The sequence below is a fragment of the Chlamydotis macqueenii genome, chromosome 10 (genome assembly GCF_036417535.1).
Source record: "Chlamydotis macqueenii isolate bChlMac1 chromosome 10, bChlMac1.mat, whole genome shotgun sequence".
Lineage (NCBI taxonomy): Eukaryota > Metazoa > Chordata > Aves > Otidiformes > Otididae > Chlamydotis > Chlamydotis macqueenii.
Genome location: NC_141565.1, coordinates 21,068,767 through 21,082,058, shown reverse-complemented (window position 1 = coordinate 21,082,058; position 13,292 = coordinate 21,068,767). Strand labels below are relative to the sequence as shown.

At 44.9% G+C, this 13,292-nt stretch overlaps 1 protein-coding gene across 3 annotated transcripts; it reads right to left on the bottom strand.

Annotated features, from left to right (window-relative positions):
• Window positions 1–6,332: 6,332 nt before the first annotated feature.
• TRNT1 (tRNA nucleotidyl transferase 1) lies at window positions 6,333–11,402 on the bottom strand. Of its 3 annotated transcripts, none has more exons than XM_086755826.1 (8): window positions 11,278–11,402; window positions 11,038–11,185; window positions 10,266–10,459; window positions 9,544–9,682; window positions 9,173–9,299; window positions 8,764–8,957; window positions 8,287–8,537; window positions 6,333–7,153 (listed from the first exon to the last, which is right to left on the bottom strand). In XM_086755826.1, exons 2-8 carry the CDS (start codon window positions 11,183–11,185, stop codon window positions 6,905–6,907), a joined length of 1,302 nt encoding a protein of 433 aa, XP_086611952.1. In that variant the 5' UTR covers window positions 11,278–11,402; the 3' UTR covers window positions 6,333–6,904. The 3 variants fall into 3 exon arrangements, with proteins under 3 accessions (XP_086611952.1, XP_086611953.1, XP_086611954.1); XM_086755827.1 differs by having other exon boundaries at window positions 11,038–11,153; window positions 11,278–11,396; XM_086755828.1 differs by lacking the exons at window positions 11,038–11,185; window positions 11,278–11,402 and adding an exon at window positions 10,598–10,834.
• Between the last annotated feature and the right edge of the window lie 1,890 nt (window positions 11,403–13,292).

The following is a 13,292-nucleotide window of genomic DNA, read 5'->3' as shown; positions in this document are numbered from 1 at the left end:
TTCTACCTGCTCTGTTAGAAAAGAAGTCTTGCCCCTTTTTTTTTTTTTTCTTTCCCTAGGCATTAAACAAAATCGTGAACATAGAGTTTATGATGAGCATCACCACGTCACTGCTCCACAAAACCATGGGCAGGGGGCTGTGTGAGAGCCATGGAGAGGGCCCGCTTCCCAGCCGCCTCTTGCCGTACAACTGTGGCTAATGAAGCTGCAGGATGGCTAGTTTAGGCGACACGCAGGTAGTGGAACGTGTGAATTGAATTTCAGCCCCTTAAAGAGCTACTGTCTGACCACGTTATGAAGAAATTGTCTGAAATGTCAAAGCTTTACATCCTTGTCCTCTTGCTCGGCCCGATAATGAAGGACGCTGTGGGTCGCTCCACCACCGACGCTCTGCCGAGGTAACATCCCACTGGAACTGGAGGCAGCTTTTTAAGGGAGGAAAAGGCATTATTGTTATACTACAGCCAGTCACGCTTCATGGCGTTCCGTAGGTGCTCTCCCAGAAGTGGTAAATAGAACTTTTAGAGCACTTTTAGAGGACAAACTCCGGCTGTGTCTGGGTATCACGGCCCCTGTCTCCCTAGGGACGCAGTTGCTGGGCTGTGTACATTGTCCCCACCTGTAACACCCCAGCTCCTCCTGTCGAGGAACACCAGGGTGGTGGTGCCATCAAGAAGGTGCTTGAACCCTAAACCCTCGAGAACCCCCACCTTGGCATTAAGGAGCCATTTATGCCTTTATGAGGAAGTAAATTAAGGCTAATAATCCTGCTTTTATGTTCAGCCAGCAGAATGCCTGTGTACAGCACACATTTACTGTGTGAGCTACAGAGAGTGGAGGCCTCACTCTCGTTGAGCGGAACTGAGCCAAGGACCACAGATTGACAAAAAATTCCTAAATGTTTGGGAAATAAGGAACAGTTCCTGTGCGTGCTGGCAGTGTTTCTGGATATGACCCTGCTCCACTGTGTCACTGCGCTTTGGGACCACGGTGCAGTGCCCGGCCAGCCCCAGGCTTCCTGTGGGAGCAAGGACACGGAGGGGGCACGGAAAAATGGAACAACTGGTTGGCTTTGGAATGTTGTGGTTGTTCAAGATACATATGCGATTGATACATTTTATTTTATTTTATTTTAATTGTCCATGAGTAAACATAAAGGCAGGTGAAGCAGATGAGCGGACCAGGGGTGGGGGTGGCGAGGGCGGTGGTGAGAGAGAGATATAGCTAGGTATAGATAGAGAGATATAGATAGGTATAGATAGATATATATAGAGATATCTAGATATAGCTATAGATATACACACACACGTGCAAATAAATATGTGTGTGTGTGTGTGTCTCTGTGTGTGTGTACATACATATACACACCTCTCCAAACCCCCCCCGTGTGTACACAGACCCCCCATATATATATATGCACATTTATTAATAGCTAACTACCCCATATTCACACCTCTCGTGTGTGTAAAAAAAAAAAAAAAAAAATTTTTTTTATATATATACACACACAGAGCATGTGTGTATGTGTGAGCCTATATATATATATTTTTTTTTTTTTTTTTTTATCCCCCCAGTATAATGCACACACATGCCCCAACACACTCCCGTGTGTATGTAGCCACACAAGCGTGTGCGCCTTGTTAGACAGCAACCACCACCGTGATGAACCCTTGCACTTTGGGGATGACTCCCCTCCCCGTGCGCCCCTGCCCGCTGGGGCACTGTGGCACACACTCTCTACGTTATTTTTTTCTGTCTGGCTATCTATATATTTACTACATATATGGATTTGTATGTATATATTGGGGGCGGGGGGGGTGTACACAGAGAGGCTACAGTGGGGTTGTGTCTATAGATGTATAGACACAGCCTCCCACTGTGCACATGCATGCACACACACACATATATTGTTTAACTATGGCTCCTAAAGTATATATACACACACTCTATGTGTGTATGTTTATATATATGTATTTATATATTTTTAATATATACACACACTCTGTCTGTATATATATTTTTTAATCATAGAATCATAGAACGGTTAGGGTTGGAAGGGACCTTCAAAGGTCATCTTGTCCAACCCCCCTGCAAGAAGCAGGGACATCCCCGACTAGATCAGGTTGCTCAGAGCATCATCCAGCCTGGCCTTGAACGATTCCAGGGATGGGGCATCCACCACCTCTCTGGGCAACCTGTTCCAGTGCTCTACAACTCTCATTGTAAAAAATTTTTTTCTCATATCTAATCTAAACCTACCTCCTTCTAATTTAAACCCATTACCCCTTGTTCTATCACAACAGGCCCTACTGAACAGCTTCTCCCCATCTTTCTTGTAGGCCCCCTTGAGGTACTGGAAGGCTGCTATAAGGTCTCCCCAGAGCCTCCTCTTCTCCAGGCTGAACAGCCCCAACTCTCTCAGCCTGTCCTCATAGGAGAGGTGCTCCAGCCCTCTGATCATCTTTGTGGCCCTCCTCTGGACCCTTTCCAACTGGTCCATGTCCTTCTTGTGTTGGGGACTCCAGAACTGGACGCAGTACTCCAGGTGGGGTCTCACCAGGGCAGAGTAGAGGGGCAGAATCACCTCCCTCAACCTGCTGGCCACGCTCCTCTTGATGCAGCCCAGGATGTGGTTGGCCTTCTGGGCCGCAAGGGCGCATTGCCCACTCATGTTGAACCTCTCGTCTACCAACACTCCCAGGTCTTTCTCCTCAGGGCTGCTCTCGATCCAATCCCCGCCCAGCCTGTATTTGTGCTTGGGATTGCCACTACCCAGATGCAGGACCTTGCACTTGGCCTGGTTGAATGTCATGAGGTTGGCACGGGCCCACCTATCCAGCCTGTCCAGGTCCCTCTGGATGGCATCCCTCCCTTCCAGCGAGCCGACAGCACCATACAGCTTGGTATCATCGGCGAACTTGCTGAGGGTGCACTCTATCCCACTGTCCATGTCGCCGACAAAGATGTTGAACAGGGCCGGGCCCAACACGGACCCCTGAGGGACGCCACTGGTGACCGGTCTCCACATGGACATTGAGCCGTTGACCACCATTCTCTGAGTGCGGCCATCCAGCCAACTCCTTATCCACCGAGTGGTCCATCCATCGAACCCATGTCTCTCCTGTTTAGAGAGAAGGATGTCATGCGGGACAGTGTCAAATGCCTTGCACAAGTCCAGGTAGATGATATCCGTTGCCCGTCCCTTGTCCACCGATGCTGTTACCCCGTCATAAAAGGCCACCAAATTGGTCAGGCACGATCTGCCCTTGGTGAAGCCATGTTGGCTGTCACCAACCACCTCCTTGCTCTCCATGTGCCTTAGCATGGTTTCCAGGAGAATCTGCTCCATGACCTTGCCAGGCACGGAGGTGAGGCTGACCGGCCTGTAGTTGCCCGGGGTATGTATACATTATATAAAATGTATATATACATTATATAAAAATGTATATATACATTATATAAAAAAAAAAACCACACAGTCACCTCCAAACCCTATCACACATCGACACACAAAAAATCTGTGGCTCCTAAACTTCATATGTGTATATATATATATATATAAAATAATATTTAACTATATATTTAATAGTATATTGATATAAATATTACTTTATTTACTAAATATAGATATTACACACCCACAGTGTGCATCTCTCGCTCTATCTATGAAGTACAGGCGCCACAGATAGATACAGCTCTCATGTACATATGTGTGTGTGTATCCCACTATAAATCCCAGCTCTCAGCGAAGGGCAGCGAGGCAGAGCGGGGGGAGCGTCGGTGGCAGGAGGACGCTGGGGTCCTGGCCTCCCCGGCGCAGACCCCCGTCCTCCCCAGGGCCTGCGCTGCGGAGATCTCGGCGTGCTGCGGTTAGCATTTTCCTCTTCTCTCTGCTCCAGGCCCGAGGTTTATGGGCTCTGCGGGGAGACTCAGCTGTGCCCTTTCCCCTGCAAACGCAGCCAAGCCAATCCGGCCCTTTAATCATTTTTACAGATCATTACATCTTGAGAAAAATGGTAAAACCCTTCATTAATCCTCAGCAGCCATCTGCGAGGGGAAGCAGTTTGTGTTATTCACCATCCTGCCCTTCGCAGGCAGGTTCCTGCCAGGGCGGCCTGGGGTGCAGGGGGACGGCACCCTCCAGCGCAGGGGCTCTGGGTGCCCGGGGTGCTTTGCTCTGGGGGTGGGCTGCGTTCCTGTTCTGCTGCTCCAGGCAGCAGCATTTCTATTGAAAATTAGCTTCACCCATAGGTAAACCAGTTTGCTTCATCATTTGCAAACTTTTCAGGTAAATCCCCTTCTAAGGACAAGTGGGTGTCCGGGAGGTGTCATTCTTTAACCTTTTTCCAACAGACCCGAATAGCGATGGACTTCACCTTGCTGCTGGGGAGCCGGGGACAGCCACCAACCAGCAAAGCCACGTGGAAAAACTCTGATGATGTGTAACGTTAATCAAAACACATTGTCAAGCAATCCCTTGGAGAAGAGCGCTTTACTTGGCCATGTATGTATCAAACAGCTTCATCTCTCATCTCCCCATCTGATATTTAAATAGTTCGTACTCCGTAAGTATTTATTCAAACACATTTTTCCAGAACTCAAGATGGAGAACTCAACACTGCTTACTTAAGATATGCTGTTATTTCGATTTAATGCCATTTCATTTTACTAGGATTTAACTTCTTTGGAATGTAGCAACACAGGGATGCTGGATAGACCAACTGGAAACCTCAAGCACAACCCGATTTTTAAATGAGCTATTTGAGCAAATGTGCTAACTGCGCTGAATTCAAAGCAGGCCTGCTTCATTATGACAGTTACAGAACAATCTGTCTGTGCTGTTTTTCACGAGCACTGGAGATTGTAAAGGTTTCAAGCTTGTGTCCTTAAAAATCTTCCCTCCAAGTGGAGTTTGATCCTGACAAAAATTTTGGGTAAGGCAAAGGTGCTAATATCTTACTCCCTCCACAGAAGTTGCCTTAAAGGATGCAGTTTTGTCACGTGTTCTTTAAGATCCTGCTGTAGCAGGGAATTTTATTACTTGTCTCCCTCCCAACATTTCAGTAGTTTGATAAATTGCACAAGAAGGCTTCAATTTAATTACATAATTAAATCAAAGACTATCATATTCTTATGAGATTTGCCGTACTAACAAACCCTTTTTTCCTTCCCTTGTTATCCTGCTGAAATTCCTAAGTACTTTCAGAAAGATTTATTTAAGTAATTGACTTCCTAGGAAAAGGGGGAAAAAATGCTGCTGGGAAGTTAACTGCATGAAATCATGAAATGCTGATTTTTTTTTTTTTTTTGTGGCGCTGCTCTGGTGTTATTGCCATCTAGTGTTGCAAAATGGTATCTGAGAAAAATGAAATAAAATTATTAGTTGCCATGGTTTTGTAGGAAAACTTAAACCTGCAATAACGTTTATATACACAGGAGATGCTCTCAGTTCGAGCCGTTCCTTTGGGGTTGTTTAAGGCACACCAAAAAACCCTAGGGATGTTAGCAGCTGTTTGTTATGACCAGCCCGGAACGGCACTGCTTCAAAACCCTCTCTTCTGCAGCGTTAACTGATGGCTGCTGTTCAGAGTACAAACTCTTCGCTGAGCACAGCATGAGCTACGCTAACAATTCTCTCCTTGTCTTAGCTTCCTTCTCTCCCTCAGCTTTAACCAATCCCCTTTACTTCTTGTATTTCCCAAAATGTTATAAATACATTTCTTTATTAATTTTGAAAGGGAAAATTTTTTTAGAATTTCCTTTTGAATTTACTTCAGAGTGCACTTTTAATGTGGATCTATTCAGGCAGAAGAAACTTCTGGATAATGAACACAGAACCGACACAGGGAAGATGCTGATGTGACAGTAGCAGGGATGTCAAGACTTCTTCCCAAAATAATCCTACTGCTTTAAGCAGAACACCTGCAAAGCAGAGAGGAGGTGAACGCCTCTGGGTCTCAGTGCTGCGAGTTACCGGAAAAGAGGTGGGGAGAATTTCTGAGGGCACTGGTTGTTTCTCGAAAGCACTAGAACTCTGAGCGTGACAGAGCCACAGGCTCCAGTGCAGGTTCCCTCTGTTGAGGCACACCAAAACCATCACCTGAGCTCCACTTGTACCTCACTGGGAAAGAAAAAGGAAATAAAGTTGCAGTCAACTACCACACACAGCAGGGGAAAAGGCAGGGAGCCTGGATCTTCCTTCCCTTCTACTGCTAACAGTATATTTCACACGCAAAGCTGAAAACATCCTGAAGAACCCTTCACCAGTTTTCTACGCATTTAGTTATTCAGCGACAAACAAGTTACTAAAAAAGTACTGAATAGAGAAGAAGTTCATGATACTGACTCAGCCAAGTCATCCTTTTAATCTAAAATTGTTTCTGGAATTATGGAAAATAAAAATCTTTATAGAAAAGTCTTATTTTACATGGTAAGACTGTTCAGGAACCGCTGGAGTGAGTATTTCCATCTGGTATCTAGTTTGAATTACAAAGAGACCTAGAGCTCGTTATTTCTAGACACTTTATCACTCTTCTAGGCACAACAAACTCCCATGATTTTATCTAGGGGATAGAAACTTTTTTTTTTAATATGTAGCAAAGTCTGAGAAAAATCTTGGTGTCACCTCTAATGCCCCAGAGATAAGACAAAGTAGTAAATAATTCTCATTAAAATACTATAAAAAAAGAAGTAAGAGAATGTGGAATTTGGCAAATGACATTTTACATTACTACAAAATTAAATCTCTCCTTGCAGAAATCAGGAGTATCAGGAGAACTGCGTGGTCTGAAGATCTCAAATACGACAAACGCTATATTGGCTGCGACAACAGTGACAGAATATTTACTGCTATCTCAGTTACACTTAGAGCAGGGCAGAAACAGTTCTCTACTATGATTCAATTTTATAACTTCTTCAGGCAACTTAACAGTTCTTCTTTATCCATGTGGTAGCCACTCTTCTTCCATTCATCCCTTAACTGCTGTAACGCCGCTCCAATTTCTTTCCCAGAAGACACACCCATTTTTCTTAAATCATGGCCGCTAACAGGAAAAGAAGGCACAGTCCATTGCTGAATTTCTCTTAAAAGATGTTCTTCTCCTTGGTATTTCAGAAGCTCACAGATCTTGGAATTTGTATTAGCTTCCCTAGACTAAAAGACAAAAAAAAAAAGAGAGAGGATTTACTATGAAATAGAAGAAAACAGCTCAAACTGCTCAACATTGTATTATTCCCATGACATCTTATTAGGTATGTTATTAATCATCTGGATGATTAATTGGAACCTTGAAAGCAAGGATCTCTCGTGCCTCACAAGTTTTAAAACTCAGTCCTAACTTGGAGGCTCTGGGAGATCCTTGGGCACTTCCTGAATTCCAGGCAACAGCTGTAACTATTACCTCCACATAACCTCCAACTAGAGAGGAACCATTACCCTTCCTGTGGGAGACAGGCCTCACTGCAGACTGAATTTCACATAAAACATGAGACAGGATCTGCATCTCAAGAGATTCCAACTTTTTGAGGGAGAGGGGTAGATCAGCTGGGACAGCACAGCCAACTGTCTTGTCCCTAGGTATGTTCACAGGGAACTTCTGTTCCAGATGACTGAATATGGCATTTTTCAGCCTGACTTTTAAATCCAGTCAAAAAGTTGCTACGGAACACACGGTGCTTGGAACTGCTAAAAATATAGTGGGGTTGGTTGGTTGCTTGAAATAATTTCTAAAAAAATAATTTAAAGGCTCAATATTTTGGATGGGAAAGAAAAAAGCTTCTGAAATGTCTGCTATCTATCCTCTTGCAAAACTGAACTCTACTAAAGGCAAAGAATTTTTTTATACCAAAGTTTCTGCTTTGTGTTGCAGAGACATGCCAGAACGTTTGCAATAGCTCTTGTTAATTTCTGGTCCCCTCTCCAGAGGAAAAACAAAGGGGAAAACCAAACCAAACCAACCCAACCCTACCTTAGTTAACTGGAACTGGTATCAGCAATGCAGAAGGATATTCTGCCAGTTACTGTGACAGTATTACACTGGGAGCAATCCAAATTTGGATAATATTTTTTGTCAGTACATCCCATCTTTCTGATTAAAATATCACAGTCTTTAAAACCCTGGTAAAAATCTGCCTAAGGCAAATAAACAAGCCTGCTGATGGAATCGCTCTTACTTGACTCTTTGAGACCCTTTCATTCCACCAGGCATTGTCATCTCTGCTACTCCGTAAAACTGGAAATCCAGTTTACTGTGAACAACAAAATAAAGTAATAGGAAATGCACTTACATCCATTATAAAATCCTGATATGGTCTAAGCGGCTCCGGACCTGTAGCTTTTGTTAACTCTTGCCGGTGCTTCACTAAAAAAAGGCCAAGGTTTTTTTCTTCTTTTGAGATTTTCAGTCTCAGATCAAGGTTTGTGACATCATCCTTCACCTTAAATAACGCTGTCAGAACAGTCATTGGTTTTGGAGACAGATTTTGAATACTTTTAGTGACTCTGGCAAATTCCTCTAAATTTCCATCAAGAGGTAGTCCTAAAGGGATACACACAAGAGAAGGGCAAGAAAGAGTGTTAATGAGAAATCCGGATGCTAACAAAGGAAAAACAAAACAAAACAAAACAAAACAACATAAAAAAAAAAAACACGAACCAAATGCAATTTCTTTCTGGATAAAAACAAGTTTTATCGCACTTTGCTATGCTGCAGTTCTGTTTGTATGTGATATAGGAGTAGGAAATCAACCTTCATTTCACTTTACCTATGTATTGGGCAATATCCAGCTCATACATAAGTTGAATCAAATGATTTACATGGTTTCCAAGAAGAATTTTTTTCAGTTCCACCCAAATCCTTTCTCCTGATATTCCAGCCAAACCTTTGGCATTTTCTTTAATTGCCTGCAGTGTAGTAGGTTCATGATCACCAGGATCTTCTGCGATTCTTCCATAAAATCTGTCCAAATAAAACCCCTGTACGTTAGATGGAGAACAATCATTCCATTTATTATTGCTGCTCAGAGAATCAATATCATGACAGTGTTAAATATTCTAACTTACAATACTAGAGGAAACTTAACGATATGATAATTGCAACTCTTTTTACATGTTTCTGAAATCTTCTACAAGGCTTAGTTCGGTTCTTTATCCAGGAAAGGCAAAACCTCGTACCTGAAATATCTCAGGATTCGTAAATAATCTTCTTGTATTCTCTCACTTGCCTTTCCCACAAACCTGATTTTCTTGTTTTTCAAGTCTTCGTATCCATTAAAAAAATCATACAGCATCCCATCCAAACCTAGAAGAACAAAACCCAGAAGAATATGAATTTACAAACACGGCTGGCACAACTAAACACTCTAATTTGAAAATACAGAAGACAAGTTGTGTGGTTTGACCTGTTTTGTCAGATCTTCTCTCATATTTGTACAGACTTCTCAGCTGACAGCAGTACAAACAAACAAAACGGAAACAGACAGAATTTACTGGCTTAATTTGTAAAGCAGCGTTTCATCTAAATATTATCTTTTCAAAGAGTTTACCTAAGAACATGGAATTGACAGTCAGGTCCCTCCTTTCAGCATCCTTTTCCCAATCAGTGGTGAATTCCACCTCTGCATGCCGTCCATCGGTGACAACATCTACTCTAAGAGTAGTAATTTCAAAATTCTGTTCATGGAGCTGAAAATCCCACAGACATTGTTATTTCACCACAATCATGAACATAAACGTAAAAGCTATACATTTACATATTCTTTCAGCCTCATGTTGGTTTGCATGTACTCAGCTTGAACACTAACTATACAAATGCGTACCATGTTTTCACACAGAGCAGACAATCAAGAAATACAAACATCTGAAAATAATCCTTGCATTATTAATTTTCTAGATAGTCTGCAGAAATCTTCCTGCACAAGATGGAATGAGCAAGCCAGAGGAAGCAATACTCGGGACATCGGGAGCAGAAAACACTTGAATCAACTTCCCCACATTATCTGAACACGTGGGCAGCGTTTGTTATCTTTCCTAGTGAGGACACAGCAGTATGGATGGGTTACGCAGAGGTAACGTGCATTAAAATATGGTATTTAACTGAATTCCACAAACAGAGAGTAAGCAAAAACCCATTCCATACTTTAAACTGGGGCCTCCTTTAAGCCCTTACTGTGATACTTCAAAAAAGAAAGAGCGTGCTACCAGATTTCTACTGGTTATGCTGCACATTCACAGACACAGTTAGAACAGATCCAAGTAATGAACCAACCCTGGCAGTAATGGTTCCATGTTTTTCTCCTTTGTTATTGATCAGACGAACACCAGCAGATGTGAACATTTCCTTCATCTCTGATGGTGTAGCTGTAGTGGCAAAATCTATATCTTGTGGTGTCATTCCGCTTAGTAAATCCCTCACGGCACCTCCTGCTATTCTCAGCTCATAGTTCTTCTTCTCAAACAATTCTGGGAAGAAAAGCAAAACTATAAAGCACTCTCTAAAATAAAAGCCATAGCATGCTGTTAGCCATAGCCTACTTTTTCACAAATTAAGATCACAGATGTGGGAATACACACTCAAACATGCACTAAGTATGTACGCACCTCACAGCTTCACGCGAAATGCGCAGATTAGACACGCAGCTGAGCACCCACAGGAATTTTCCCAATCATTTCTGATACATTTTTCCGGGGTATTTCTGATAATCTAAACTAACTAGGTTGCTAATTGAGACTAGAGGACTCTGGGCTGTGGAACATTTTTAACATTTTAGCCAACACAGGAACAGTGCTTAGTTTCCTTCTGGCTGAGCACAGCGAACTGTGAACCCAAATTTCTTCAGGGATAACACCCCACCGCAGCCACCCAATCCCCTGCCCGCTTCTCCGGCAAGGGGACGGGGCCTGTGCCCGCAGCAGCGAGGTGCGAGGCCCGCACTGGCCGGCGTTTTGTCCCCCCGCCCCGCCACCGCAAGCGGGGCCACTGCGAGGGCCGCGGCCGGGCCCCGCGGATGCCCGGACCCCGGCCCCGGGGCCGCACTCACCCGCCACGCTGCACAGCCCCGGAGTGAAGAGCGCTTGGAACTGGGGGGACTGCAGCTTCATGGCGCCCGGCGCTCGGTGCCGCAACCGGAACGGCGGGAGCTGCCGCAGCCCGGCCCTGCAGAGCAAAAGCAACGCCTCAGCCCGCATCTGAGGAAGAAATACATGCGTCAGCCATGCCGGGCCTCGGGGACCTCCGCTCCCCCCCCCCCCCCCGGGCCCCCTGCCCGCACCCAACCCACCCGCGGGGTTCTGAGGCGGCGGCCCTAGACCCGAAGAGCCGGTTCCTGCCGCCCGGCCTCGCCCCGGCGCTCAGCGATGAGCTCAGCGGCGCGACGCGGCCCGGCCCGCCCCTTCCCCCGGCGGGGAGAGACCGGTCCCGGCAGAGGGGAGGACCTCCCCCTCTGCCGTGCGGTGGGAGCTCGGGGTGGTCTGTGTCCCGGGACAGAAGAGATTTTGCAGGGTTTTTCTGCTGAGGAGCCGCAGGAAGCCCTCAGAGAGCCGCCAGCCCGGGAACGCGGATGAGCGTTTGTCCCGAGAAATACAGCACGAAATAAGGGAGTTGCAAAAGAAACTGTACCAAACATTAAAGAATTACGTGGCTTGATTTCTGTTTAGAGAAAAAGAGGATCACAAAGGGAAGAAAGAAAGAAAAAAAATCAATGTATTTTGATAATGACACAACCATGACAAAAGAAATGGAATAATTACGCCACTGCAGCGCTTGTGGGATCCCTTCAAAAGGCGCCGAAACAGCCTAACGCTGGTGTTAGGCTTGGCGGCTGCTGAACTGCGAGAAGCAACTCAGTATAGTTTAAATATTATGCATACGTTTGTCAGCCTAGATTGATGTAAGTTTACTGTGTGGAGATGTATGGAGAAGATAAGATAATATGCGAGTCCTGGGGGGTTGGTGCAGTTCAGGGAGCCAGTCCTTCCCTCCTCACAACTGCAATTTCACTGCTGCGAAATTACTGAAATGTCACTGCGTTTGGCAAACTGCACATCCCCCGGGGCTCAGGAGAACCACAGCTCTCATCTCTCCTCTGAGGAGGCATCTCAGAAAGTCTTCTCTGCAAAAGTCTTCTCCTCGCTGGTGCTTTTTAGGCTCTCGCAGTGTTCTTTTTGCTTCTCTTCGCCTGCTCCCTGGCTTTCTTAAGCGCAGTATCTGAGCTGGACACAGTGCACGTGAGTGGAGGCTTTATCAGCGCTCTGCAGAGCGGAAGGATTACTTCATGTGTCTTGCAGAGGACACTCTGTTTTAGCTGGCATGGGGTGGCTTTTTCACACGTGCATGACATTGTTTTTTCCTCTTGTGACACTCCAAAACTCCAGATCCTTTTCTATGGAATGGATACCTCATCAGTCGATAATTGTTTATTCACAGCTAGTAATTTACAGTCGGTAATGCCTAAATGCAGTTGAGAGCTTGTCCATATTGAACTGCACCCAATTTCCACCAATTTGTCAGGAACTTTTTTAACTCTAGTTTAGCCTCCAAAGCACTCACCCCTCCCAGGTTGCGTCACCCGCACATTTAATAGCGTTCTCTGTACTTGCCATCCGGCTTGTTAGTGAATGTAAGTCAGTAGCCGCCTTCTCATCCTTTCTGTAACCCCATTACATACAGCCCCACTTTTTTCAGGGTCTTCTCTATGCCCCTGGGTTGGTTTCCGCTGCTTGTCCTGCTTGTGAGCCCGTGTTACCCAACCCCAGGATCACAGCTTAAAGCGCTCAGCACGAGGTTAGAAAGCTGGTCTTGCTCTGGTACGGGTAACTTCTCAAAGAACCACTGATGTCCACATGGCTGCATGGCAAGAGCGTTGGTATAAAACTGTTGGACAAAACCCACACAGTTTTCAAGCAACGTTTGGATTTGGTTTTCTAGGGGAAGAACAATTTGGGATACCAGCAGTGGTTTGTAGGTAGCTGGCTGTAGATTATTTCTTTGCACTTAGTCGTTAAACATTCCTGCTTTTGCAAAGCTATTAGAGAATTATCAGACTATGGCATATAATTAATCCTCAATAAGTAAAGTAAAACAATTTCTGGGCTATGTGCTCGTAAGGAGCCTTCCATCCTGTGGTTAAATCTGTAGTTCCCTTTTTCAATGCTTATCATCTGCCATCACTTCTGAAGTACCTATCACATTTGTACTTGAAAGACAGCAGTTATGAAAGAAACCCCCAGGGAGATGACCCAGAGGATGTCTGAACAAACGGAGCAGACTCTTCACGGAACTTTTGAGACTCCACAG